The sequence below is a fragment of the Symphalangus syndactylus genome, chromosome 13 (genome assembly GCF_028878055.3).
Source record: "Symphalangus syndactylus isolate Jambi chromosome 13, NHGRI_mSymSyn1-v2.1_pri, whole genome shotgun sequence".
Classification (NCBI taxonomy): domain Eukaryota; kingdom Metazoa; phylum Chordata; class Mammalia; order Primates; family Hylobatidae; genus Symphalangus; species Symphalangus syndactylus.
In genome coordinates this window covers 24,562,400-24,589,723 of record NC_072435.2, presented here as the reverse complement: position 1 = coordinate 24,589,723, position 27,324 = coordinate 24,562,400, and the positions used below count along the sequence as shown (strand labels likewise).

The 27,324-nt window shown below is 49.5% G+C and overlaps 1 protein-coding gene and 1 long non-coding RNA gene across 8 annotated transcripts in view; one reads left to right on the top strand and one right to left on the bottom strand.

The window, feature by feature from the left end:
- The window catches only part of NLRP12 (NLR family pyrin domain containing 12), a 29,635-nt gene extending 9,768 nt beyond the window's left edge, over positions 1–19,867 (bottom strand). For 2 of the 7 annotated variants that reach the window (XM_055238785.2, XM_055238786.2), the window contains exons 1-4: positions 19,338–19,867; positions 11,068–11,148; positions 5,162–6,863; positions 2,782–2,952 (exon numbers count right to left, since the gene is read on the bottom strand). In XM_055238785.2, coding sequence (XP_055094760.1) covers positions 2,782–2,952; positions 5,162–6,863; positions 11,068–11,148; positions 19,338–19,626 — 2,243 coding nt within the window. In that variant the 5' untranslated portion in view covers positions 19,627–19,867. Of the gene's footprint in view, positions 1–2,781; positions 2,956–5,161; positions 6,864–11,067; positions 11,149–19,337 lie in introns of all 7 variants that reach the window. The other 5 variants (XM_063615490.1, XM_063615489.1, XM_055238784.2 and 2 more) reach the window with 4 other exon arrangements.
- On the top strand, positions 15,375–17,798 carry LOC134732265 (uncharacterized). Its single transcript, XR_010115248.1, has 3 exons — positions 15,375–15,496; positions 15,967–16,059; positions 17,489–17,798. It is a non-coding gene; the product is annotated as an uncharacterized lncRNA (long non-coding RNA).
- Positions 19,868–27,324: the final 7,457 nt, after the last annotated feature.

Here is a 27,324-nt window from a genome sequence, read left to right as displayed (position 1 = left end):
TTTCTTTTGCTTTTTTTTTTTTTTTTTCTGAGACAGAGTCGCTCTATCACCAAGGCTGGAGAGCAGTGGCACAATCTTGGCTTACCACAAGCTCTGCCTCCTGGGTTGAAGCAATTCTCCTGCCTTGGCCTCCTGAGTAGCTGAGATTACAGACGTGTGCCACCATGCCTGGCTAATTTTTGTATTTTTAGTAAAGACGGGGTTTCACCATGTTGGCCAGGCTGGTCTTGAACTCCTGACCTCAGGTGATCCACTCGCCTTGGCCTCCCGAAGTGCTGGGATTACAGGCATGAGCCACCGTTGTGTGATGGCGTTTCACTCTGTTTTCCAGGCTGGAGTGCAGTGGCACAATCATGACTCACTGGGGCCTAAACCTTCTGGGCTCAAGCAACCTCCCATGTCAGCGTCCTGAGTAGCTGGGACTACAGGTGCACACTACCACTTCAGCTTTTTTTTTTTTTTTTTTTTTTTTTTTTTTTTAAGAATTTATCACCAGGTGCAGTGGCTCATGCCTGTAATCCCAGCACTTTGGGAGGCTGAGGAGGGTGGATCACCTGAGGTCAGGAGTTCGAGACCAGCCCGGCCAAAATGGCAAAACCCTGTCTCTACTAAAAAAATACAAAAAATTAGCCGAGTGTGGTGGCAGGCGCCTGTAATTCCAGCTACTTAGGAGGCTGAGGCAGGAGAATCACCTGAACCCAGGAGGCGGATGTTGCAGTGAGCCGAGATTGCGCCACTGCACTCCAGCCTGGGCAACAAGAACAAGACACCATCTCCAACATATATATATATATATATATTTATCTTTTAGCTGAGAGAGTTTTTTTTTTTTTTTTGAGGCAGAGTCTCGCTCTGTCGCCCATGCTGGAGTGCAGCGGTGTGACCCCGGCTCACTGCAACCTCCACCTCCAGGGTTCAAGTAATTCTCCTGCCTCTGCCTCCCAAGTAGCTGGGATTACAGGTGCCCAGCACCACACCTGGCGAATTTTTGTATTTTTTAGTAAAGACAGGGATTCTCCATGTTGGCCAGGCTGGTCTTGAACTCCTGGACTCAAATGATCCTCCCATCTCAGCCTTCCAAAGTGCTGGAATAACGGGCGTGAGTCATCACACCTGGCCAATATATTTGTTTCAAAATATCATGTTGTATATGATAAATTTTATCTGTCAAGAAAAGCAACAAGAACAATATAAAATGTTTTGATGCTTTGTAGTCAAATACATTCACAAAGGTTGCCCTTAAAGAAATTCAAGGCCATGTGCAGTGGCTCAAGCCTGTAATCTCAGCACTTTGGGAGGCCAAGGTGGGTGGATCACCTGAGGTCAGGAGTTTATGACCAGCCTGGCCAACACAGCGAAACCCCATTTCTACTACAAACACAAAAATTAGCTGGATGTGGTGATGCACCCCTGTAATCCCAGCTACTCGGGAGGCTGAGGCAGGAGAATTGCTTGAACTCAGGAGGCGGAGGTTGCAGTGAGTTGAGATCATGTCACTGCACTCCAGCCCAGGCTACAGAGCAAGACTATCTCAAAAAATAAAAAATAAAAAAGATTTGGCTAGGCACAGTGGCTCACACCTGTAATCTCAACAGTTAGGGAGGCTGAGGAGGGAGGATAACTTGAGGCCAGAAGTTTGAGACCAGTGTGGGCAACATGGTGAAACCCCGTCTCTCCAAAATATACGAAAATTAGCCGGGTGTGGCTGGGCGCGGTGGCTCAGTCTGTAATCCCAGCACTTTGGGAGGCCGAGGTGGGCAGATCACGAGGTCAGGAGATCGAGACCATCCTGGCTAATATGGTGAAACCCCGTCTCTACTAAAAATACAAAAAATTATCTGGGCATGGTGGCACGTGCCTGTAGTCCCAGCTACTCAGGAGGCTGAGGCAGGAGAATCACTTGAACCCAGGAGGCAGAGGTTGCAGTGAGCCGATATCGCACCACTGCACTCCAGCCTGGTCACAAAGCAAGACTCTGTCTCAAAATAAAAAAATTAGCCGGGTGTGGTTGCACATGCTTGTTTTCCCAGCTACTCGTGATGCGGGGGCAAGAGGATGGCTTGAGACCAGGAGTTTGGGGCTGCAGTGAGCCATGACTGTGCCACTGCACTCCAGCCTGGGTGACAGAGCATATCAGTGTCTCAAAAAAAAAAAAAAAAAGTAAAAAAAAGTAAAAAAAAAAAAATTTGGAGACCCACACAGCAGGATGACCATGTGAAGACAGAAGGCAGTGATCTGCAGGCCCAGGACAGAGGCCTCAGAAGAACTTAACCTGCCCACTCCTTGATCTTGGACTTCCAGCAGCCCCCCACCTGCCTTGAGAAAATACATTTATGTAGTGAAGCCACCCAGTATTTGGTACTTTTTTCTCCCCCCTGAGACGGAGTCTCACCGTATCACCCAGGCTGGAGAGCAGTGGCACGATCCCGGCTCACTGCAACCTCCGCCTCCCAGGTTCAAGCGATTCTCTTGCCTCAGCCTCCCAAGCAGCTGGGATTACAGATGCCCGCCACCACACCCTCCTAATTTTTGTATTTTTCATAGAGATGGCATTTTGCCATGTTGGCCAGGCTGGTCTCAAACTCCTGACCTCAAGTGATCTGCCCACCTTGACCTGTCAACATGCTGGGATTACAGGCGTGAGCCACCGCACTTGGCTTTGTGGCACTTTTTTACGGCAGCCGTAGCCAATGAATACACCCGTGATAGAACCTTGGTGACCGAGCCCCATGAGAGGCCACGGTGGGGACCACCTGAAACGCCAGACCAGCCTGCACTCACCTCAGGTTCTGAAGTTTGCAGTTGGGGTGTCTGAGTCCTTGACACAGCAGCTTCACCCCCCGGCTGCCCAGGGCATTTCGGTACAGAGACAGCTCTATCAGGTTTGGATTGGTGCACAGGGCCGCTGCCAGATGTTCACTGTAGGCGTCCAGCAGAATGGTCCTCTCTGGTCTGCTTGAAGGAAAGACAGGCCACTCCCTGGTGTTATTGGTGCTTCACAACTATGGCCTTTGCATGTCATTTCACCGTTTAGGAAGCATGCTATCCCTTTTTGAGATGGAGTTTCGCTCTTGTTGCACAGGCTGGAGTGCAATGGCGCAATCTCAGCTCACCACAACCTCTGCCTCCTGGGTTCAAGCGATTCTCCTGCCTCAGCCTCCAGAGTAGCTGGGATTACAGGCATGAGCCACCACGCCCAGTTAATTTTGTATTTTTAGTAGAGATGGGGTTTCACCGTGTTAGCCAGGCTGATCTCCTACTCCTGACCTCAGGTGATTCCCCTGCCTCGACCTCCCAAAGTTCTGGGATTACAGGCATGAGCCACCACATCCAGCCAAAGCATGCTATCTTTTAATTTTTTTTTTTTAGAGGGCCTTGCCCTGTTGTCTAGGCTGGAGTGCATGGTAGAATCATGGCTCACTGTAGGCTTGACCTCCCGGGCTTAAGCAATCCTCCCTCCTCAGCCTCCTGAGAAGCTGGGGCTACAGGTATGCACCATCATGCCCAGCTAATTTATTGTATATTTTTAGAGATGGGGATCTCATCATGTTGTCCAGGCTGCACCTGGCTCGGACACTCCCAATCGTTGGTTAGTTGGTTTACTTGTTTCCCTCTTTATTATCTGTCTCCGTTCTCGTTAGGATGCGTGCTCTCTTGGGACCATTGGCTTATTCACAGTCTTCTGTCTACAGAAGATTATTGGGTCCCCAGATAAAAGGGACATAGAGGCTGGGTGTGGTGGCTCACACCTATAATCCCAGCACTTTGGGAGGCTGAGGCTGAGAGTTTGAGACCAGCCTGGCCAACATGGTGACACCCCGTCTCTACTAAAAAATACAAAAATTAGCTGGGTGTGGTGGCACACTCCTGTGGTCCCAGCTGCTCAGGAGGCTGAGACACGCAAGGTGGAGTTTGCAGTGAGCCGAGATTGTGCCACTGCACTCCAGCCTTGGTGACAGAGCCAGACTCTCTCAAGAAAAAGGGACTTAGTAATGTTTGTTGATTGAATAAATTCTCCCAGACATTGACATCAATTTAGTCCCAGTGGGTGTTGTTTAGTCTCTGCTGTGGCACTATTGACACTTTGGGGCCAGAGGGACTGTCCTGTCTACTGCAGGATGTTTGCAGCATTCCCGGCCTTAAGCCACTAGATGTCAGTAGTGTTACTTGCTTCCCAGCTGTGACCACCAAAAACGTGTCTCCAGACATTGTCAAATGTCAGAGCGAAATCACCCCTAGCTGAGAGGCACTGGTTAACAGCATGAACCTCAAGGCCAAGGCAGGTGGATCACTTGAGGTCAGGAGTTCAAGACCAGCCTGGCTAACACGGCAAAACCCCGTCTCCACTAAAAATACAAACACAATCCTGGCATGGTGATGGGCACCTGTAATCCCAGCTACTCAGGAGGCTGAGGCAGGAGAATCACTTGAACTCGGGAGGCAGAGGCTGCAGTCAGCTGAGATTGCGCCACTGCACTCCAGCCTAGGAGACCAAGAGAGACTTCGTTTAAATAAAAAAAAAAAAAAAAAAAAAAAAAAGGCTGGGTGCGGTGGCTCACGCTTGTAATCCCAGCACTTTGGGAGGCCGAGGCGGGCGGATCACGAGGTCAGGAGATCGAGACCACGGTGAAACCCCGTCTCTACTAAAAATACAAAAAAATTAGCCGGGCGTGGTGGTGGGCGCCTGTAGTCCCAGCTACTCGGAGAGGCTGAGGCAGGAGAATGGCGTGAACCCGGGAGGCGGAGCTTGCAGTGAGCCGAGATTGCGCCACTGCACTCCAGCCTGGGCGACAGAGCGAGACTCCGTCTCAAAAAAAAAAAAAAAAAAAAGCATGGGCCGGGTGCAGTGGCTCATGCCTGTAATCCCAGCACTTTGGGAGGCCGAGGCGGGCAGATCACGAGGTCAAGAGATCGAGACCACCCTGGCCAACGTGGTGAAACCCTGTCTCTACTAAAAATACAAAAATTAGGTGGGCGTGGTGGCGTGCGCCTGTAGTCCCAGCTACTTGGGAGGCTGAGGCAGGAGAATCTCTTGAACCCGGGAGGCGGAGGTTGCAGTGAGCTGAGGTCACACCACTGCACTCAAGCATGGGCAACAGAGAAAAAAAAAAAAAATGACACGAACCTAAGCGGCCCCAGGGGATACCCCAGGGATACTTACAGCTGCACCAACAGCGTGTGCGCGCCTGCAGAGCACCTCGCCCGGTCTTCCCCGTCCGCGCAGTAGGTGGCGCCATACAAGTGCAGCACCTGGGCGCTCCTGCAGTGCTTCACACAGAACGAGGAGACCATGTGCTCCATCTTGGAGGCAATGTTGCTGACCACGATCACCTGGAAGTGGCTCAGAGCCTGCTGGATAAATTCTTCCTCCTGGATCTCGTACAAGCAGCTGAAGAACTCCAAGGAGCCCTGCTGCAGGGTGGAGCCGTCGCTCTGAGCTTTGCTTTGGATCCACCGCAACAGGTCCATCTTGATGTGCCGCGAGACCTTCCAGCAGAGACTCTTCTCCAGGTGGCTCCTGGTCTCCTCGTTCAGGAGTCCAAACAGGAAGCGGCTGGTGAGCGCCAGGAAGCTCCTTTCAGAAAACGCGTACTCGGTCAACAGCCTGGTCACGTCCTGGTCTGGGCCTGCCCCGCGCTCCGCCTCGTCCAGGATATAGTACATAGCTGCAAAGAATTCCTGGAAACTCAAGTGGATGAAGCTGTAGTACCTCTCACAGTTGATGTCCTTCTGGAAAATGTTCATGTTGAGGAAGGCAGAGACGTCCGCCCCGTCTAGGCCGTGCTTCCGGAGGTCCTGCTCCTCAAATAGGATTTTCTGATTCCAGAGCCCGTCTGCCGCCAAGGAGCACAACCCTCTCTGGTTGGGTGGAGGCTGGAGGCGCGGGGTCCCGGGCTTCGGTTGCATCAGACTCAGCAGGTAGAGCATGTACACCGCAGTGGTGGTCCTGGACGTCTGTCTCAACAGCCCCCCACCCTCCAGCTGCTGCTGGAGGCAGGTACACACCACCCAGCACACCAGGGGGACAAAGCACATGGTGAAGAGAGGCTCCTTGTCCCTCACGTAATTGAAGACTTGGCCCGCCTGCTCTGCATCGTGGAAATACTTGTAGAAGTATTCCTTCCTTTCTGCCTCGGAGAAGCCCAGGATCTCCACATGCCTGGGGTGCTCCAAAAGACGGTGGAGCTTCTCCAAAGCTGTGGGCCGTGTGGTGATGAGCAAAGATAGCTCAGGGAGCAGCTTCTTCCGAATTAAGCTGTTAAGAAGCAGCTCCGTGGGCCGTTTCTCCTCCCAACAGAGGGACCAGGGTCCCTGAGGATCGTGGAAAGAAGGCTTGAGCTCATCGAAGCCGTCGATGATGAAAAGGAGGCGCTCGGGAACTCGGACGAGCTCCTGGAGAGGCGCGCTGGGCTCGGGCCAGCAGCTGGAGATGAGGTCTTGCATGCTGCCTTCCGTGGCACTCTGGTTCATCTCCCTGCAGTTGATGTAGAAGAGATAATCAAATCTGCCTTGGAAGAGCTTCCCGTCCGCCCAGTCCAGCATCACCTTATGTGCCAGCATGGACTTGCCTATCCCTGCCACGCCTTGCATGACCACGGTGCGCGGTGGCTCGGGGCGCTCCTCGTCTGGCTCAAAGAGAGTCTCTATCTTGATGGGGCTAGCCTGGTGTCCCACGGTCCTCGCGTGTCCCCGGCCTGTGTCCAGAAGCTGCTGCTGAGCCTGCATGGGGTTCGAGTGCTCCTTCACCAACAGGAGCCGGGTGTACCGGTGGCTGAGGTTGACACATTCCCCTAGGCGTGCATTGCGGTCTTCCATGAGCCGGAATTTCCTGCGGACATAGTCCCTGTAGGTTTCCTGGGGATCTAGGGGAGAGGAATGAAGGTTTTGTGGAAGACTCATCAGCAACCTCTAATGAGTTCATGAGGTAAAGCGCTCCTCATCTGGTTCAAAGAAGGTGTGTGCCTGTAGTTCCAGCTACTCGGGAGGCTGAGATGGGAGAATCACTTGAACCCCTGAGGTGGAGGCTGCAGTGAGCCGACTGCACTCATTGAGCCGATCGCACCACTGCACTCCAGCCTGGGCAACAGAGCCAGACTCCGTCTCAAAAAAAAATTTTTTTTTAATTAAAATAATTTATTTGTTTTGAGACTAGGTTATAAGACTGGCTAATTTTTTTTTTTTTTTTTTTTTTTTTTTTTTTTTTTAGTTGGAGTCTCGCTCTGTTGCCCAGGTTGGAGTGCAATGGCTTGCTCCCTGCAACATCCACCTTCTGGGTTCAAGTGATTCTCCAGTCTCAGCCTCCCGAGTAGCTGGGATTACAGGCACATGCCACCAGGCCTGGCTAATTTTTGTATTTTTAGTAGAGACGGGGTTTCACTATGTTGCCCAGGATGGTCTCGATCTCTTGACCTCATGATCTGCCCACCTCGGCCTTCCAAAGTGCTGGGATTACAAGCGTGAGCCACTGCACCCAGCCAAGACTGGCTAATTTTTATATTTTTGGTAGAGATGGGGTTTCGCCATGTTGCCCAGGGTGGTCTTGAACTCTGGGCTAAAGGCACCCTCCCACCTCGGCCTCCCAAAGTGCTGGGATTACAGGTGTGAGCCACTGCACTTAGCCCAGGGACTGCATTTCTAACAAGAAATGCTGCATGATATGTATGCATCTTAAAGTTGGAGAAGCACAGCCAGGCACGGTGGTTCATGCCTGTAATCTCAGCATTTTGGGGGCTCAGGCAGGAGGATTGTGCGAGGCTGGTAGTTGTAGACCAGCGTGGATAACGCAGCAAGACCCTGTGAGTATTGAAAAAAAAAAAAAGTTAGGCCGGGCGCTGTGGCTCACGCCTGTAATCCCAGCACTTTGGGAGGCCGAGGCGGGCGGATCACGAGGTCAGGAGATCGAGACCATCCTGGCTAACATGGTGAAACCCCGTCTCTACTAAAAATACAAAAAATTAGCCGGGCGAGGTGGCGGGCGCCTGTAGTCCCAGCTACTCGGGAGTCTGAGGCAGGAGAATGGCGAAAAAAAAAAAAGTTTGAGAAGCACAGCTCCCAAGTTATCTGTGCCCCCTTTGTTTTCTCTTTCTTTTGTTTTTAATAGAGACAGGGTCTCACTATGTTGCTCAGGCTGGTCTCAAACTCTTGAGCTCAGGCGATCCTCCCACCTGGGCCTCCCAAAGTGCTGGTATTACAGGCGTGAGCCGCCGCACCTGGCTTGTGCCCCCTTTGAAAAAAGGCAGATTCATGTCTGCACTATCTGGTAATGTATCCGTTCTATAAATCCTTTGCTGAAAGTCACTTTGTGGGGCTGGACGCAGTGGCTCATGCCTGTAATCCCAGTACATTGGGAGGCCAAGGCAGGCGGATCACCTGTCAGGAGTTCGAGACTAGCCTGGCCAACATGGTGAAACCCCATCTCTACCAAAAATACAAAAATTAGCCGGGCATGGTGGCAGGTGCCTGTAATCCCAGCTACTCAGGAGGCCAAGGCAGGAGAATTGCTTGAACCAGGAGGCGGAGGTTGCAGTGAGCTGAGATCGCCTCACTGCACTCCAGCCTGGGCGATAGCGTGAGACTCTGCCTCAAAAAAAAAAACTAGAACAATATTCTTAACTGGGGTGACTGTGTGCCCCAGTCCCCAGGGGACATTTGGCAACGGGACAAGTGGGTTGGTTGTTACACCTGGGAAAGCGCTACTGCCACCTAGTGGGTAGAGGCCAGAGGTGCTGCTCAACATCCTAGGAAGCACAGGACGACCCCATAGCAAAGAACGCTCCAGCCCCGAAATGCCAATAGTGCCAACGTGGAGAAACCCTAGTCTAGATGAAAATGCATCCCTTGGTATTGGATGCCAGCAAAGGCCCATGATAGCTGCCTGAGAGAAGCTTAATAAAAAAAATCTGAGTTTGATACTAAAATTTTCAAAACAAATACATGTACTTTTAATTGTAGTGACATATACATAAAATTTACCATTTTAACCACTTTAAAGTGTCCAATTCCATGACACTAAGTTAGTTCACGATGTTGTGCAATCATCATCAATATCTCTTTTTTTTTTTTTTTTTTTAGACAGAGTGTTGCTCTGTCCACCAGGCTGGAGTGCAGTGGCATGGTCTCGGCTCACTGCAAACTCCGTCTCCCAGGCTCAAGTGATTCTCCTGCCTCAGTCTCCTGAGTAGCTCGATTTACAGGTGGCCGCCACCACGCCCAGCTAATTTTTGTATTTTTAGTAGAGACGGAGTTTCACCATGTTGGCCAGGCTGGTTTCGAACTCCTGACCTCAAGTGATCTGCCCGCCTCGGCCTCTCAAAGTGCTGGAATTACAGACGTGAGCCACTGTGTGCCCGGCCGCCAATGTCTATTTCCAGAATGTTTTCATCATTCTGAACAGAAACTCCATCTCCATTAAATATTAACTCATAATTTCTCCTCTCCCTGGCAACTGCTATTCTTTTTTATTGTTTTTATTTTTTTGAGACAGAGTCTTGCTCTGTTGCCCGGACTGGAGTGCAGTGGCACGATCTCGGCTTACTGCAAGCTCCGCCTCCCAGGCTCACACCATTCTCCTGCCTCAGCCTCCCTAGTAGCTGGGACTACAGGCGCCCGCCACCATACCTGGCTAATTTTGTTGTATTTTTAGTAGAGACAGGGTTTCACCGTGTTAGCCAGGATGGTCTCAATCTCCTGACCTCATGATCCGCCCGCCTCAGCCTCCCAAAGTGCTGGGATTACAGGTGTGAGCCACCATGCTGGGCGTGGCAACTGCTATTCTACTTTCTGCCTCTGTGAATTAATTTGATTACTCTAGGTACCTTAGATAAGTGGAATCATACAGTATTTGTACCCCTCTCCTGCCTTTTTTTTTTTTGAGACAGGGTCTTTCTCACTCTCCCCAGGCTGGAGTGCAGTGGCGTGACCTCGGCTCACTGCAACTTCAGCCTCCTGGGCTCAAGTAATCCTCCCACCTCAGCCTCCTGAGTAGCTGGATCTACAGGCACAAGTTTCCATGCCCAGCTTATGTTTGTTTGTTTGGTATTTTTTGTAGAGATGGGGTCTTGCTCTGTTGCCCAGGCTGGTCTCAGAGCCTGGCCTCCCAAAGTGCAGAGATTACAGGCGTGAGCCACCTCGCCCAGCTGGTGAACCCACTCTTATTCTACTTTAGTAGAGCTGGAGACTAGATTCATTTCATGCTGCCCTCGAAAAAAAAGCCAGAAACATTTGTGGCATTGTTAACAGTGTTGCTGTGTACCCAGCAGACCGTACCCTGGCTTCTTCCCTGCCAGCAAACCTGATTGGTTGGTGGATGCTGATTCATGATTTGAGTGAGTGGTGAATCCTGCCCCTTCACAAGCCTCAGAGGATGAATTATGGTTTTGCTAAACCAGTCATGAGTAATCTCATTCCCCTCTGTCAGTGGTTGCTCTGAGAATGGGCAGATTCCCCAATACTGACCAGTGGGTTACGTGGGTGTGACTAGTAACAGGGAGGAAGAAGGCCTTTACCCTCCCTTTCTTTGCTTTTTTTTTAGAGATGGAGTCTCACTCCGTCGCCCAGGCTGGAATGCAGTGGTGCAGTCTTGGCTCACTGCAACCTCCACCTCCCAGGTTCAAGTGATTCTCCTGCCTCAGCCTCTGACTAGCTGGGACTACAGGTATGCTCCACCACACCCTGCTAATTTTATATTTTTAGTAGAGACAGGGTTTTGCCGTGTTGTCCAGGCTGGTCTTGAACTCCTGGCCTCAGGTAATCTGCCCGCTTTGGCCTCCCAAAGTGCTGGGATTACAGGCGTTAGCCACTGTACCTGGCCTTTTAGCCTCCCTTGTTGCCCTTGCTTGTAAGAGATGGTTTGGTAGCCATCTTTCAGCCATGGGATGACAAATGTCAGGACAAAATGCTGACATGGAAAGGTTGAAGAGTTGAAACACCGGAGGAAACTGCCCCTTTGATGGTGTCACTAATCCACCCCACGAATTCCTCAATCATGCATTTGTGGTTGGCCTGCACTCCGTGGGGTCATTGGCTCTGTGTAGACAAATACATGTGGGTGCGTGGCTTGAGGCTCACCTTTTCTTGGAGTGACAAGAGAGACTTCCAGAAGGCATGTTGACTGGTTCCCAGGTGGGGACGGGCCACCAGGTGGGGTATCTGGAAGACAAATTGTGGAAGATGAGCTAGCATGCCTCTGGCTAGTAGCACTGCGTCATATTAGCTGTGATCACGTCGAAATGCCTGCATGACTCCCTGGCCACCCGTACCCCAGAATGGTCAGTAGTCACTGCATAGGCTGTGTGTGGGAAACAGCTCATCCCTTGTTCCTTGTAGCCCACCCTCCTCCCTGGGTCCCCCTCATGGTCATTGGCACCTCCATCCATCCAATCAGCCCTTTTGTGTGTGTGTTTTTTTTTTTTGAGACGGAGTCTTGCTCTGTTGCCCAGGCTGGAGTGCAGTCGCACGATCTCGGCTCACCACAACCTCCACCTCTTGGATTCAAGCGATTCTCCTGCCTCAGCCTCACGAGTAGCTGGGATTACAGGTGTGCGCCACAACGCCTGGCTAATTTTTGTATTTTTAGCAGAGACAGGGTTTCACTATGTTGGCCAGGCTGGTCTTGAACTCCTGACCTTGTGATCCACCCACCTCGGCCTCCCAGAGTGCTGCGATTACAGGCGTGAGCCACCGCACCTGGCGACTCTGTCTCTTAAAATATTTAAAAATTTTTTTTTTTTGGTAGAGATTAGGTCTTAGTATGTTACCCAGGCTGGTCTGGAACTCCTGGCCTCAAGCAGTCCTTCAACCTTGGCCTCTCGAAGTGTTGGAAATACTAGTGTGGGCCATCGTGCCCAGCCCAAAAAAGATCTTTATCTGGATATATCATAAGATTCTATACGTCGAGTCCTTCCTTGGCATCTTTGGTCCTCAGAAGGCCCCCAAAGTCCTAAGTGTGAGTTCGTATGCTCTCACTCCATGAGAAAGTCTTCCCACCTGGCTAGTTCTCCCATCAGCTGAGCCAGCGGCACCCCATCTGGTCCTCACTCTGATAAGTTTTCACCTCCCTGCTGGTTGCTAGTCCATGAAATGATTCATGAAAGCAAAGAACATCCTCTTGAAGGAGCCAGGAGGCACCCCACCCTCTTGTTACTACACAGCCCGCACCCCCAACAGTCTCTGTAGCTTCATGTGACCCTCTTGGCATACGGGGACACCTTCCCTGTGAGTCTGTGTGACTAATAAGCTGTTGTGTTTCCTCTGTTCAGTGCTGGCTCTGGTAGATTCGGTCATCTGGCACCATTTTATTTATTTATTTTTATTTATTTATTTGAGACAGTCTCGCTCTGTCTCCCAGACTGGAGTGCAGTGGCGCGATCTCGGCTCACTACAATCTTCACCTCCCAGGTTCAAGCGATTCTCCTGCCTCAGTCTCCCGAGTAGCTGGGACTACAGGCACCCACGACCACACGAGTGGTGGTAAAAATACAAAAAAAAACCTTGTATTTTTAGTAGAGATGCGGTTTCACCATGTTGGCCAGGCTGGTCTTGAACTCCTGACCTCAGGTGATCCGCCTGCCTCGGCCTCCCAAAGTGCTGGGATTACAGGTGTGAGCCACTGCATCCAGCCACTCAAAAATTTTTAATTGGAGAAGGTTATCATTGAGAGGAAAGGGGAAAATAGGGAATTGTTTAATGGGTATTGAGTTTGTTTTGCAAGATGAAGAGTTCTGAAGATTGAATGCACATCAGTGTAAATGTACAACACTCAGCAGCACACTTAAAAATGGTTAAGAGGGCCGGGTGCAGTAGCTCACGCCTGTAATCCCAGCACTTTGGGAGGCCAAGGTGGGCAGATCACGGGGTCAGGAGATCAAGACCATCCTGGCTAACATGGTGAAACCCCGTCTCTACTAAAAATACAAAAAAAATTAGCTGGGCGTGGTGGCAGGCGCCTGTAGTCCCAGCACTTTGGGAGGCCGAGGCAGGTGGGATTACCTGATGTCAGGAGTTCAAGACCAGCCTTACCAGCGTGGTGAAACCTTGTCTCTATTAAAAATACAAAAATGAGCCAGGCGTGGTGGCGCGTGCCTGTAATCCCAGCTACTCGGGAGGCTGAGGCAGGAGAATCGCTTGAACCAGGGAGTCAGAGGTTGAAGTGAGCTGAGATCGCGCCATTGCACTCCAGCCTGGTGACACAGCGAAAGAAAAAGTGGTTAAGAGGAGGCCGGGCGCGGTGGCTCATGCCTGTAATCCCTGCACTTTGGGAGGCCAAGGCGGGTGGATTACCTGAGGTCAGGAGTTCAAGACCAGTCTGACCAACATGGAGAAACCCCATCTCCACTAAAAATACAAAAATTAGCCAGGCGTGGTGGCAGACGCCTATAATCCCAGCTACTTGGGAGGCTGAGGCAGGATAATTGCTTGAACCCATGAGGCAGAGGTTGCAGCGAGCCGAGATCGCGCCACTGCACTCCAGCCTAGGCAACAAGAGCGAAATTCTGTCTCAAAGAAAAAAAGAAAAAGAGGGCAAATTTCATGTTTTGTGTATTTTAGCACTATTTATTGATTTATTTTATGTATTTATTTATGAGACAGAGTCTCACTGTGTCATCCAGGCTGGTGTGATGTTGGCTCACTGCAACCTCTGCCTCCCGGGTTCAAGTGATTCTCCTGCCTCAGCCTCCGGAGTAGCTGGGATGGCAGGCATGTGCCACCACGACCAGCTAATTTTTGTATTTTTAGTAGAGACAAGGTTTCACCGTGTTGGCCAGGCTGTTGTCAAATTCCTAGTCTCGAGTGATTCACCTGCCTCAGCCTCTAACATGCTGGGATTACAGGCATGAGCCACTGCAGCTGGTTGACAATTTTTTTTTTTTTTTTGAGAGAGGGTCTTGCTCTGTTGCTCAGGCTGGAGTAGTGTGGCATGATCTTGGCTCACTGCAGCCTTCACCTCCTGGGCTCAAGTGATCCTCCCATCTCAGCCTCCCAGGTAGCTGGGTCTGCAGGAGTGTGCCACTGTGCCTGGCCAATTTTGTAGAGAAGGGGTTTCGCAATGTTGCGTAGACTGGTCTCAAACTTCTGGGCTCAAGTGATCTGCCTGCCTCAGCCTCCCAAAGTGCTGGGATTATAGGTGTGGCCACAATTTTTTTTTTTTAAAGGTAATCCAGGCTGGCGTGGTGGCTCACACATGTAATCCCAACATTTTGGGAGGCTGAGGTGGGTAGATCATGAGGTCGGGAGATTGAGACCATCCTGGCTAATATGGTGAAACCCCATCTCTACTATAAATACAAAATTAGCCGGGCGTGGTGGCATGTGCCTGTAGTCCCAGGTAGTCAGGAGGCTGAGGCAGAAGAATCGCTTGAACCCGGGAGGCAGAGGTTGCAGTGAGCCGAGAACGCGCCACTGCACTCCAGCCTGGGTGACAGAGTGAGACTCGGTCTCAAAAAAATAAATAAGAAAGGTAATTCTTGAAAATTGCAGCTGAGAAAGGCCTCAGAGATGTTCTCCCTCAGTGTTTCCTAGGCATGCCGCGAGAACCAACCACATCAAAATGCAGATTCCTGGTGCCTGAGACCTGCTGAATCAGAATCTCTAGAGTTGAGGGGTGTTTTTTTTTTTTTTTTTTTTTTTTGAGACGGAGTCTCGCTCTGTCGCCCAGGCTGGAGTGCAGTGGTGCGATCTCGGCTCACTGCAAGCTCTGCCTCCCAGGTTCACCCCATTCTCCTGCCTCAGCCTCTCCGAGTAGCTGGGACTACAGGCGCCCGCCACCACGCCCGGCTAATTTTTTTTTTTGTATTTTTAGTAGAGACGGGGTTTCACCGTGGTCTCGATCTCTTGACCTCGTGATCCGCCCGCCTCGGCCTCCCAAAGTGCTGGGATTACAAGCGTGAGCCACCGCGCCCGGCCTGAGGGGTTTTGGATTCCCCATTGGCCACAAGGTCTCGAGAGACTCTTATGCACATTAACATGAGAACTGCCGATCTTGTCTGATGCCCTTGTTTTACAGATGGAGACGGAGGCCCAGGAGCATATCGATTCTCCAGCATCACACAGACAGAAAGAGCAAAGCTAGACATCTGTCTCCTCGGGAACGCTGAGCTGCCTCTCAGTAGACTAAACGGATGCGGTCCGGGGAAGAACGCTCCGCAAATGGTTATGCATTGTCAATGCTGGGAGAGATTTAGGCGGAAGAGGGAGAAAAGTGGGACTTTACTTTTGATTCTATATTTGTACATTATTTCCATTTCTTAAAATAACTATGTAACACTTCCATTTAGATATAATTATACAATATGACAAGTAAGTAAATTGATACTTTTTTCTTTTTTTTATTTTTGAGATGGAGTCTCACTCTTGTCGTCCAGGCTGGAGTGCAATGGTGTGATCTCGGCTCACTGCAACCTCCGCCTCCCGGGTTCAAGTGATTCTCCTGCCTCAGCCTCCCAAGTAGCTGGGATTACAGGCATGTGCCACCACGCCTGGCTAATATATATATGTGTGTGTGTATGTATACATATATATATGTGTGTATGTATATTAAGACGGAGTTTTGCTCTTGTTGTCCAGGCTGGAGTGCAGTGGCGGGATCTTGGCTCACCGCAACCTCCATCTCCTGGGTGGTGGAGAAAAGAGAAAGAGAAAAAGAAAGAGAGAGAAAAGAGAGAGGAGAGAGAGAGAAAAGAAAAAAGAAAGGAAGGAGGGAAGGGAAGGGAAAGGGAAGGGAAGGGAAAAAAGAGAAGGAAGGAAGGAAGGAGGGAAGGAAGGCTACAAACAAGTGCCTTTGGTTTTTTCAGTCATTAAAGACGTTGTTTTTTTACAGAGATGTTTAGATGTTTCCCAGCACACTACTACCGTCACACCTCATTAATGATGAGTCATTAAACTTTGCAGAAGTGACTGTGTATAGCCAGTTATTGGCAGGACTTGCTTACTCATTCAGCAAATGTTCACCAAAGTTTCCTCGGTTCCTAGCCCCAGCCACACACTGGAATCGCAGAGAATCACACAGGGGAGTCAAGACTCTTTCTGCCTTTGAAGGCGTCCATGTCCCAGTAGAGAAAACAGGTGAGAAATGACATTAAAAACCACAGCTCAAGCAGGGCGCGGTGGCTCACGCCTGTGATTCCAGCATTTTGGGAGGCCAAGGTAGGCAGATCACCTGAGGTCAGAAGTTCAAGACCAGCCTGGCCAACATGGTGAAACCCCGTCTCTACTAAAAATACAAAATTTAGCTGGGCATGGTGGCACGTACCTGTAGTCCCAGCTACTCAGGAGGCTGAGGCAGGAGAATCACTGGAACCTGGGAGGCGGAGCTTGCAGTGAGCCAAGATTGCCATTGCACTCCAGCCTGGGTGACAGAGTGAGACTCTGTCTCAAAAACAAAACAAAACAAAAAACCACAGCTCAAACGGGGTTCTGTGGTGCACACCTGTAGTTCCAGCTGTTCAAGAGGCTGGGGCAGGGGGATCACTTCAGCCCAGGAGTTTGAGTCTAGCCTGGGCAACATAGTGAGACCCTATCTCTAAAAAGTAAAAATATTTTTAAAAAAACAATTCCACAGCTCAAGTGCCATCTCTGCCACTTCAGCAATAGCCCATATTTGCTGAGCACTTACTACCTGCTCTGAATTGTGTTAAGCACTTTGCATGTATTATCTCTTGAGCTTGTGCCTGAGTATAAATCATAATTTTTCTTTTTTTTTTTTTTTTTGAGACAGAGTCTCACTCTGTCACCCAGGCTGGAGTGCAGTGGCGCAATCTTCGCTCACTGCAACCTCCACCTCCTGGGTTCAAGTGATTCTCCTGCTTCAGCCTCTAGATTAGCAGGGATTACTGGCGCCCGCCACCACACCTGGCTAATTTTTTTGTATTTTTAGTAGAGACAGGGTTTCACCATGTTGGTCAGGCTAGTCTCGAACTCCTGAACTCAGGTGATCCACCCACCTCAGTCTCCCAAAGTGCTGGGATTACAGGCTTGAGCCACCGCACCAGGCCCATTGTGATTATTTTATGAGATAGAAGATATAATAAAAGAAATCATGTTGGCTGGGCGCGGTGGCTCACACCTGTAATCCCAGCACTTTGGGAGGCCAAGGCGGCTGGATCATGAGGTCAGGAGATCGAGACCATCCTGGCTAACATAGGGAAACTCCGTCTCTATTAAAAATACAAAAAATTAGCCGGGCGTCGTGGCGGGCACCTGTAGTCCCAGCTACTCGGGAGGCTGAGGCAGGAGAATGGCGTGAACCCGGGAGGTAGAGCTTGCAGTGAGCCGAGATCGTGCCACTGCACTCCAGCCTGGGCGACAGAGCAAGACTCTGTTTCAACAACAACAACAAAAAAGAAATCCAAGAGTGCTAAGGAGGCACAGAAGTGGGGTTTCTGAGCCAGCCAGAGTGGTGGGAGTGAGGAATCAGGAGTGGGGGAAGAGGAGTAAATACTTTACTTTAGAGAACGTAGTGGCTTCAAGGTTTCAGTAAGTAATACTTTTCCAGGCAAAGAAGATGGAGAATATTCCAGGCAGAACACAGCATGAACAAAGACCAAAAGAATGAAATTAGAATTCTGTACACAGTCATAAAAAAGAACAAAATCATGTTCCTTGCAGTCACGTGGACGCAGCTGGAAGCCATTATCCTAAGCAAACTAATGCAGGAATAGAAAAGCAAAGACTGCATGTTCTCACTTATAAGTGGAAGCGAAACACTGGGTTCTCATGGACAGAAAGATGGGAAGAAGAGACACTGGGGACTCGTGGCGGGGGGAAAACTTACCATTGGGTATATGTTCAAGTACCTGGATGATACGATCAATCTTACCCCTCAATCTCAGCATCACTCAATACACCCATGTAACAAACCTGCACATGTACCCCTTGAATCTAAAATAAAAGTTGAAATTTTTATATAGATATAGATGTGTGTGCGCGTAAATTAGAATTCCAGATCTCCCAGGCTCAGGGATTAGTATGAAAGAAAAGGGAATTGGTGGCCAGGCAGTTGTCATTCATGCCTGTAATCCTAGCACTTTGGGAGGCTAAGGTGGAAGCTCGCTTGAGCCCAGGAGTTCAAGACCAGCCTGGGCAACATAAGGATACCTCATCTTGGCTGGGCACAGTGGCTCACGCCTGTAATCCCAGCACTTTAGGAGGCTGAGGTAGGTGGATCACAAAGTCAGAAGTTCAAGACCAGCCTGGCCAAGATAGTGAAACCCTGTCTCTACAAAAAATACAAATACAAAAAATTAGCCAGGCATGGTGGCAGGTGCCTGTAATCCCAGGAACTTGGGAGGCTGAGGCAGAAAATTGCTTGAACCCGGGAAGCAGAGGTTGCAGTGAGCGGAGATCACGCCACTGCACTCCAGCCTGGGCAACAGGGCGAGACTCAGTCTCAAAAAAAAAAAGGATACCTCATCTCTTTCTTAATTTTTTTTTTGAGATGAGATTTCGTTCTGTTACCCAGCCTGGAGTACAGTGGTGCGATCTCAACTCACTGCAATCTCCACCTCTCAGGTTCAAGCAATTCTCCTGCCTCAGCCTCCCAAGCAGCTGGGATTATAGGCACGTGCCAGCATGCCTGGCTAATTTTTGTATTTTTAGTAGAGACAGGGTTTCGCTATGTTGGCCAGAATGATCTCGAACTCCTGACCTCAGGTGACCCACCCGCCTTGACCTCCCAAAGTGCTGGGATTATAGGTGTGAGCCACTGCACCTGGCCACCTCATCTCTTTATATATATATATATATATATATATATATATATATATGTATGTATGTATACACACACACACATATATATATATACACACACATATATATATATATATGAATTCCAGATCTCCCAGGCTTAGGGGTTTTATATATATATTTTAAATATTTATTTTAATAATATATTTATTATATTTAATATGTTTATTATATTTTATATATAAATATAAATATATACTGTATATAATATATATTAATAATATAATTTATTATATGTATTTTAAATATATATATATTTTAAATATATTTTAAATATTTGAGGCAAGGTCTCGCTCTGTCACCCAGGCTGGGGTGCAGTGGCAGGATCATAGCTCACTGCAGCCTCGACCTTCTGGTCTCAAGTGATCCTCTCACCTCAGCCTCCTGAGAAGCTGGGATCACAGACATGCACCACCACACCTGGCTAATTTTTTTTGATTTTTGGTAGAGACAGAGCCTCACTACGTTGTCCAGGCTGGTCTTGAACTCCTCACCTCAAGTGATCTGCCCTCTTCAGCCTCCCAAAGTGCTGAGATTGCAGGTATGAGTCACTGGACCCGGCTGGCGTTCTAGCCTTGCCTGTCCTGCCACCTCCTTACCCCTCACCAGGTCCTCTCTGTGTCCTCTCTCCCACAGGTCCTTCCTGTTCATCCGCTCAAAGGTGCTGAGAGCCAACCTCCAGGCCTCCTCTGGCCCAAAGTGGGTGATGAGCAGCTGGGCCATTTCCAGGGGACCGGCCGTCTCCATGCGTCCCCAGGGGATCTTGCCTTCTCCCAGCTCTGTCACGGTCCCCAGGTATAACTTGAACTTCTTCAGCTCCACAGCCTCGAGTTCTTCCAAGTAGGTGGACAGGCGACAGAGGCCGTCCCTGCCTGCGGTTTGTAGCATGGGGGTGCCGTGAGCCCCAAAGGAGAGGACCTGGAGGCTGAGATGTTCCTATGCACGGGACATGGGGCGACCCCAGCACACCTTCCATTGCATCATTCACAGGCAGCGGGCGGAGAGGCTGAGCCAGTGGTTGGAGGATTGACAGAGGGAGGAAAGACCTTTTGCTGAAATACTGCTTTCTCACTTTTCAGTTCCCTCCCGCCCTGCGCCACTCACCAATGCGTGTTCTGGGTGGAGAAGAGGAAGTCGGGGGAGATTAAGAAATCTTAGGAGCCACTTGGCTGATGAAAAAGATTTTCACTTCTGCTGTGTCTTCCCGGCTCTCTTGACAAAACAGTCGCTCTCTTTCCGCCTTCCTCTTGTTTTCCTCGTTTCACTAGTGTGTGTGGTAGAGTGTATTATCAAAACTGTGACTGCACCTCCTCCAGAGAGAATTTTTATTTTATTTTATTTTTTTTTTTTTGAGACGGAGTCTCACTCTGTGGCCCCGAGTGGTGCGATCTTGGCTCACTGCAACCTCTGCCTCCCAGGTTCAAGCGATTCTCCCACCTCAGCTTCCCTCGAGTAGCTGGGATTACAGGCGCCCGACACCACACCCAGCTAATTTTTGTGGTTTTAGTAGAGACAGGGTTTCACCATGTTGGCCAGGCTGGTCTCGAACTCCTGACCTCAGGTGATTCACCTGCCTTGGCCTTCCAAAGTGCTGGGATTACAGGCGTGAGCCATTGCACCCAGTCACATCTCCCTCTTACACTAACCCTCCTGTCTTCCTCTTATAAAGACTCCTGTGGCTGGGTGCGGTGGCTCATGCCTGTAATTTCAGACAGGCAGGAATTTCAGACCAGCCTGGTCAACATAGCGAGGCCCCATCTCTACAAAATATGTTAGCAGAATTTATGAATTCTGATGGAAGGGCAAGTTTATGATTCCCTCTGTCTCCTGCATCATGCCAACTTTGTTTCATGCTCCTAATCAATTCAGACCCCTCAGACACACACACACACACACACACACACACACACACACACACAAGCCTTCATAGCCAGCTCAGTGGCTCACGCCTGTAATCCCAGCACTTTGGGAGACCGAGGCGGGCAGATCACCTGAGGTCAGGAGTTTGAGACCAGCCTAGCCAACATGGTGAAACCCTGTCTCTACTAAAAATACAAAAATTAGCCGGGCTTGGTGGCAGGCACCTGTAATCCCAGCTACTTGGGAGGCTGAGGTAGGAGAATCACTTGAACCGGGGAAGCAGAGGTTGCAGTGAGCCGAGACTGTGCCACTGCACTCCATCCTGGGCAACAGAGCGAGACTCCATCTCAAAAAAAGAAAAAAAAATTAGCTGGGTTTGGTGGCGGGCGCCTGTAGTCCCAGCTACTCAGGAGGCTGGGGCAGGAGAATCACTTGAACTCAGGAGGCGGAGGTTGCAATGAGCCAAGATTGTGCCATTGCACTCCAGCCTGGGTGACAGAGTAAGACTCCATCTCAAAAAACAGAAAACAAAACAAAACAAAACAAAAAAACCTTCACAGCTTTTTATGAGACATTCTCCCAAATCCAGTCCCTTCCAGGACTAATATTCTGTTGCATGGCATGGAGCGGTTTTGAGCAGGGGAGGGATGGAGTCAGATCTGGGTTAAAGAAGATTCCTCAAGGCCCCTGTGGAAGGCAGACCAAACGGAGGAGGCCTGGATTGGGAGAGCAAGAAGCTGAAGATTTCATGTTTCAGGAGATGGAGATAACGCTTGAGTGAGGGCAGGCAGTGGGTGCATCCTGGGAGTGTGGGGATGGCAGTGATCATTACAGGGGAGGAGAAAGATGTGGTGAACCTGAACTCCCTACAGACCCGATCTGAGCTTCCTCAAGTGGCTCACGACCCAGGCTCCTTCCACGCCACTGCTGCAGGTGGTGGAAAAACTAATTTCTAGGAATTCGGAAGCGGGGCTTGGGGGAAGCTGAATCCACATCTGTCTACTTCATGCTTCCACTTTCAAGACAGTCCTTTCTCATGGGGAAAAAAGAGAATTGGCAACTTCTATAGCCACTTCTGGGCTTAGTGCCATTTCTGGAAACACAAGAATGAATCTAAAGACAAGGAACGCAATTTTCCTTTTTTTCTTTTCTTTTCTTTTCTTTTTTTTTTTTTTTGTTTTTAGTAGATGGGGTTTCACCATGTTACCCAGGATGGCCTTCAACTCCTGAGCTCAAGCGATCCTCCCGCCTCGGCCTCCCAAAGTGCTGGGATTACAGGCGTGAGACACTGCACCCAGCCCTATTTTCCTTTTTTAAAAAATTTTTTTGCCGGGCGCAGTGGCTCATGCCTGTAATCCCAGCATTTTGGGAGGGTGAGGCAGGTGGATCATTTGAGGTCAGGAGTTCAAGACCAGCCTGGCCAACATGGTGAAAACCTGTCTCTACTAAAAATACAAAAATAACCTGGGCATGGTGGTGGGCGCCTGTAATCCCAGCTACTCGGGAGGCTGGAGCAGAAGAATCACTTGAACCCAGGAGTGGAGGTTGCAGTGAGCCAAGATTGCGCCACTGCACTCCAGCCTGGGTGACAGAGAGAGACACCATCTCAAATAAATACATAAATAAATAAATAGAAGTTGTTACTACCACCTGCCTGCCACTCCTTTGAATTCTTTCCTGGGTGAAGCCACGAACTATCCCGGGCTAAGCCCTGATTTGGGGCCTCACTCACCTAGCATCACAAGTATAAACCCATTCAAAGCAGGTGCTGAGTTGCCCTGCTGGTTTCCAACTAGAAGAGAAATTATTATCATCAGGGACATTTATAAAAATTATATAATAGAAGGCTGGGTGTGGTGGCTCACGCCTGTAGTCCCAGCACTTTGGGAGGCCAAGGTGGGCAGATCACTTGAGGTCAGGAGTTTGAGACCAGCCCGGCCAACATGGCGAAACCCCATCTCTACTAAAAATACAAAAATTAGCCCGGTGTGGTATCGCGCACCTGTAATTCCAGCTACTCGGGGGGCTGAGGCACAAGAATCGCTGGAACCTGGGAGGTGGAGGTTGCTGTGAGCCGAGGTCACGCCACTGCACTCCAGCCTGGGTGACTGAGTGAGACTCTGTCTCAACAACAACAACAACAAAAAATTAAAAATTAAAAAATAAAATAAATAAAAATACAAAAATTAGCCAGGCCTGGTGGCATGTGCCTGTAATCCCAGCTACTCGGGAGGCTGTGGAAGGACAATCTCCTGAACCTGGGAGGCGGAGCTTGCAGTGAGCCGAGGTCGCACCATTGCACTCCAGCCTGGGCCACAGAGTGAGACTCCGTCTCAAAAAAAAAAAAAATTATATCTAGATGAAATATTTTATATAAATTATAAGATTTATAAATATATAAATATGTATATGAAATTGGCCCCTCCCTAGACTTCCTGAATCAGAATGTTGGTGGGGCAGGAGCCATCAAACATATGTTTCTTTTTTCTTTTTTTCTTTTTTTTTTTTTTTTTTTTTTTGAGACAGAGTCTCGCTCTGTCACCCAGGCTGGAGTGCAGTGGCGCAATCTCGGCTCACTGCAAGCTCCGCCTCCCGGGTTCACGCCATTCTCCTGCCTCAGCCTCTCCGAGTAGCTGGGACTACAGGCGCCCGCCACCACGCCCGGCTAATTTTTTTTTTTGTATTTTTAGTAGAGACGGGGTTTCACCATGGTCTTGATCTCCTGACCTCGTGATCCGCCTGCCTCGGCCTCCCAAAGTGCTGAGATTACAAGCGTGAGCCACCGCGCCCGGCCTTCTTTTTTTATTATATTAGTTTTTTGAATAGAGATGAGGTCTCACTGTGTTGCCCAAGCTGGTGTGGAACACCTGAGCTCAAGCGATCCTCCCACCTCAGCCTCCCAAAGTGCTGGGATTACAAATGTGAACCACCACGCCTGGCTAAATACATGTTTTTATAATATAAACCTCCCCTAGTGATTCTGCTGAGAAACATTTCTCTGTGTTAGTACTATAAAGGCACAGAGAAGGGCTTGTTTTTCTACCAGCAGAATTTCCCTTTTGCCATTCCAGAAGAGACCTGTTTCCTTTGAGGGAATACTTCGAAAAGTCACTTGAGTATGAAACCTGTTAACTGGAGAAATTTTGCAGTATGGTGTTTGCTTGTTTGCAGGTAAAACTAAATCATTCAGGATAAAAAGGCATTTTAGAAGCCACATGGGGAAAGGCAGAAGGAAAGGAAATAGGAGGTGTCAGCTGCCTGGGAAGAACATTTGGAGGGTTTATGGAGATGAGTAATAGGAATTTAAATTGCTTTACTATATGGTGTACGATGAAAACTGTCTTCTACCCCAACCAAACCCATCATCAGTAAAATCTATGCTACTTGCCAGCATGTTGTGAACATGGATTTGCTGGGGTTTTTTTGTTTTGTTTTGTTTTTGTTTTGTTTTTTTTTGAGACAGAGTTTCGCTCTTGTTGCCCAGGGAGGAGTGCAATGGTGCCATCTTGGCTCACTGCAATCTCCTCTTCTAGGGTTCAAGAGATTCTCCTGCCTCAGCCTCCGAGTAGCTGGGACTACAGGCGTGCGCCACCAGGCCCAGCTAATTTTTGTAGTTTTAGTAGAGATGGGGTTTCACCATGTTGGTCAGGCTGGTCTCAAACTCCTGACCTCAGGTGATCCACCCGCCTGGGCCTCCCAAAGTGCTCGGATTACAGGCGTGAGCCACCGCGCCTGGCCTGGATTTGCTTTTACAGGCAGTGCGACAAAATGGTGTCTCTAACTGGCATTGAATGACTATCCCGTAGGAGGCCACATCTGAGGTTTCTGTGCCTTTTTGTTGTCATATAGAGAGGACACCAAGTGCTACCCACTGTTCCCATCACCACCACCAGCATCAGTAGCTCCCTGCCAACCAGCTAGAAAATGGAAATCACCATTCTCCACATACAAATGGGGAAACTGAGGCTGAGAGGGAAGCTGTGAGTGTGTGGCCTACACAGCAGGGCTGGAAAATGATGGAGATGACTCTGAAAGTCAGGTCTGGCTCCAAACTTGAAGCAGCTAAAATCCTCATCAGTTGTACAAGGAGGCCAACCCTCCAATGTGAAAGAGGGCTAGATTGAGATCCAAAGTAGCAAAGTCACCTGCAGACCATCATATAGCACTCAAAAGTTGCCCAGGGACTACTAGGATGCAGTCTTCTTCTTCTCCTTTTTTTTTTTTTTTTTTTTTTTTTTAATGAGATGGAGTCTCGCTCTGTCACCAGGCTGGAGTTCAGTGATGTGACCTCGGCTCACTGCAACCTCCGCCTCCTGGGTTCAAGCGATTCTCCTGTCTCAGCATCCCGAGTAGCTGGGATTACAGGCACCTGCCACCACGCCCAGCTAATTTTTGTATTTTTAGTAGAGACGGGGTTTCACCATGTTGGCCAGGGTGGTCTCGATCTCCTGACCTCATGATCCGCCCGCCTTGGCCTCCCAAAGTGCTGGGATTACAGGTGTGAGCCACCGTACCCAGTCATAGTCACTTTCATCAGGGCCTGAGTGTAGGAGTTGTGAAACTTCCTCCCCTGTGAGCTATGTCCTCACTTTTACCGCAGACCCTGGCAGGAAACTCATCCTGGCTGTGACTTTCCCTATGGGTTTTAGGAACGGTTGCACAGGGTCCAGCCCCACCACAGGCTCCACTACCCTTGCCCTGATCAATCGGGAAGATTCAGCCATGGCTGATGATACTAAAACTTTTTTTTTTTTTTTTTTTGAGATGGAATCCCACTGTGTTGCCCAGGCTAGAGTGCAGTGGTGCCTTCTTGGCTCACTGCAACCTCCACCCCCCAGGTTCAAGTGATTCTCATGTCTCAGCCTCCCCAGTAGCTGGGATTACAGGCACCCACCACCATGCCCGGCTAAGTTTTGTATTTTTAGTAGAGATGGGGTTTCACCATGTTGGCCAGGCTGGTCTTGAACTCCTGACCTCAAGTGATCTGCCCGCCTTGGCCTCCCAAAGTGCTGAAATTACAGGCGTGAGCCACCTCGCTCAGCCGGATGATACTCAAACTTAGTATCAGGGAGAAGTAGGTGGCACTTAAAGAAAATGTATTGTGTTCCTTCCTTCTCAGACCAATAATCTCCCTCTGTATTAGCTAAGCTTCCTCAGAGAAACAGAATCAATGGAAGGGAGACATCCACACACACACAGTTAGAGAGAAGGGGATTTATTATGGGGACTGGCTCACAGGCTTGTGGAGCCCTAGGAGTTGCACCATCTGCCAGCTGCCAGCTGTAGAACCAGGAGAGCTGGTGTGGAATTCACTCCAGGACCAAAGGCCCGGGAACCAGGAGCTCCGATGTCCTAGGGCAAGAGAAGATGGACTTTCCAGTTTAAAAAAAGAGGGCAAGCTGGGCATGGCAGCTCACGCCTGTAATCCCAGCACTTTGGGAGGCCGAGGCGGGCGGATCACCTGAGGTCGGGAGTTCGAGCTCGGCCTGACCAACGTGGAGAAACCCCATCTCTACTAAAAATACAAAATTAGCTGGGTGTGGTGGCACATGCCTGTCATCCCAACTACTCTGGAGGCTGAGGCAGGAGAATCGCTTGAACTCAGGAGGTGGAGGTTGTGGTGAGCCAGGATCGCACCATTGTACTCCAGCCTGGGCAAAAAAAGGGCAGGCCATGTGCGGTGTCTAAAACCTGTAATCCTAGCATTTTGGGAGGATGAGCCAGGAGGATTGCTCGAGCCCAGGAGTTTGTCACTAGCCTGGGCCACATGGAGAAACCCCGTCTCTACAAAAAATACAAAATTAGTTGAGCCCGGCGGCACGTGCCTGTAGTCCCAGCTACTTGTGAGGCTGAGGTGGGAGGATCACCTGAGCCCAGTAAGTCAAGGTTGCAGTGAGCTGTGATCGCCCCACTGCAGTTCAGCCTTGGCAACAGAGTGAGACCATGTCTAAACAAACAAACAAACAAAAACAAAAAACACTCAAACACAAAAAGGGCAAATTTGCCCTTGTTCACTTGGCCAAGGTCACACAGCCACGAGGTACAGGGGCAAACACTGGACTTGGGCCACACTGTAATCGCAGCCGTCACCCCTACTCTGTCACATACTGGCATCTGTCTAAAAATAAAATAAAATTACAGAAATAAAATAGGGCTGGGTGCAGTGGCTCATGCCTGTAACCCTAGCACTTTGGGAGGCCGAGGCGGGTGGATCACAAGGTCAGGAGTTCAAGACCACCATGGCCAATATGGTGAAGCCCCATTTCTACTAAAAATACAAAAAAATTAGCCGGGTGTGGTGGTGGGCGCCTGTAATCCCAGCTACTCAGGAGGCTGAGGCAAGAGAATCGCTTGAACCCAGGAGGCAGAGGTTGCAGTGAGCCAAGATCATGCCACTGCACTCCATCCTGGGCGACAGAGTAAGACTCTGTCTCAAATAAATAAATAAAATAAATAAAATCAAATCAAAGTAGACCTACCATTTGATGTAGCAATCCCACTCCTGGGTGTCTACCCAGAGGAAAAGAAGTCATTATACAGAAAAGATACTTGCACACACATGTTCATTGCCACAATTTGTAACTGCAAAAATATGGAACCAGCCCAAATGCCCATCAATCAAGTGGATAAAGAAAATGTGGTGTATATATATATATATATACACAATGGAATACTATTTAGCCATAAAGAGGAACAAAATAATGGCATTCACAGCAACCTGGGTGG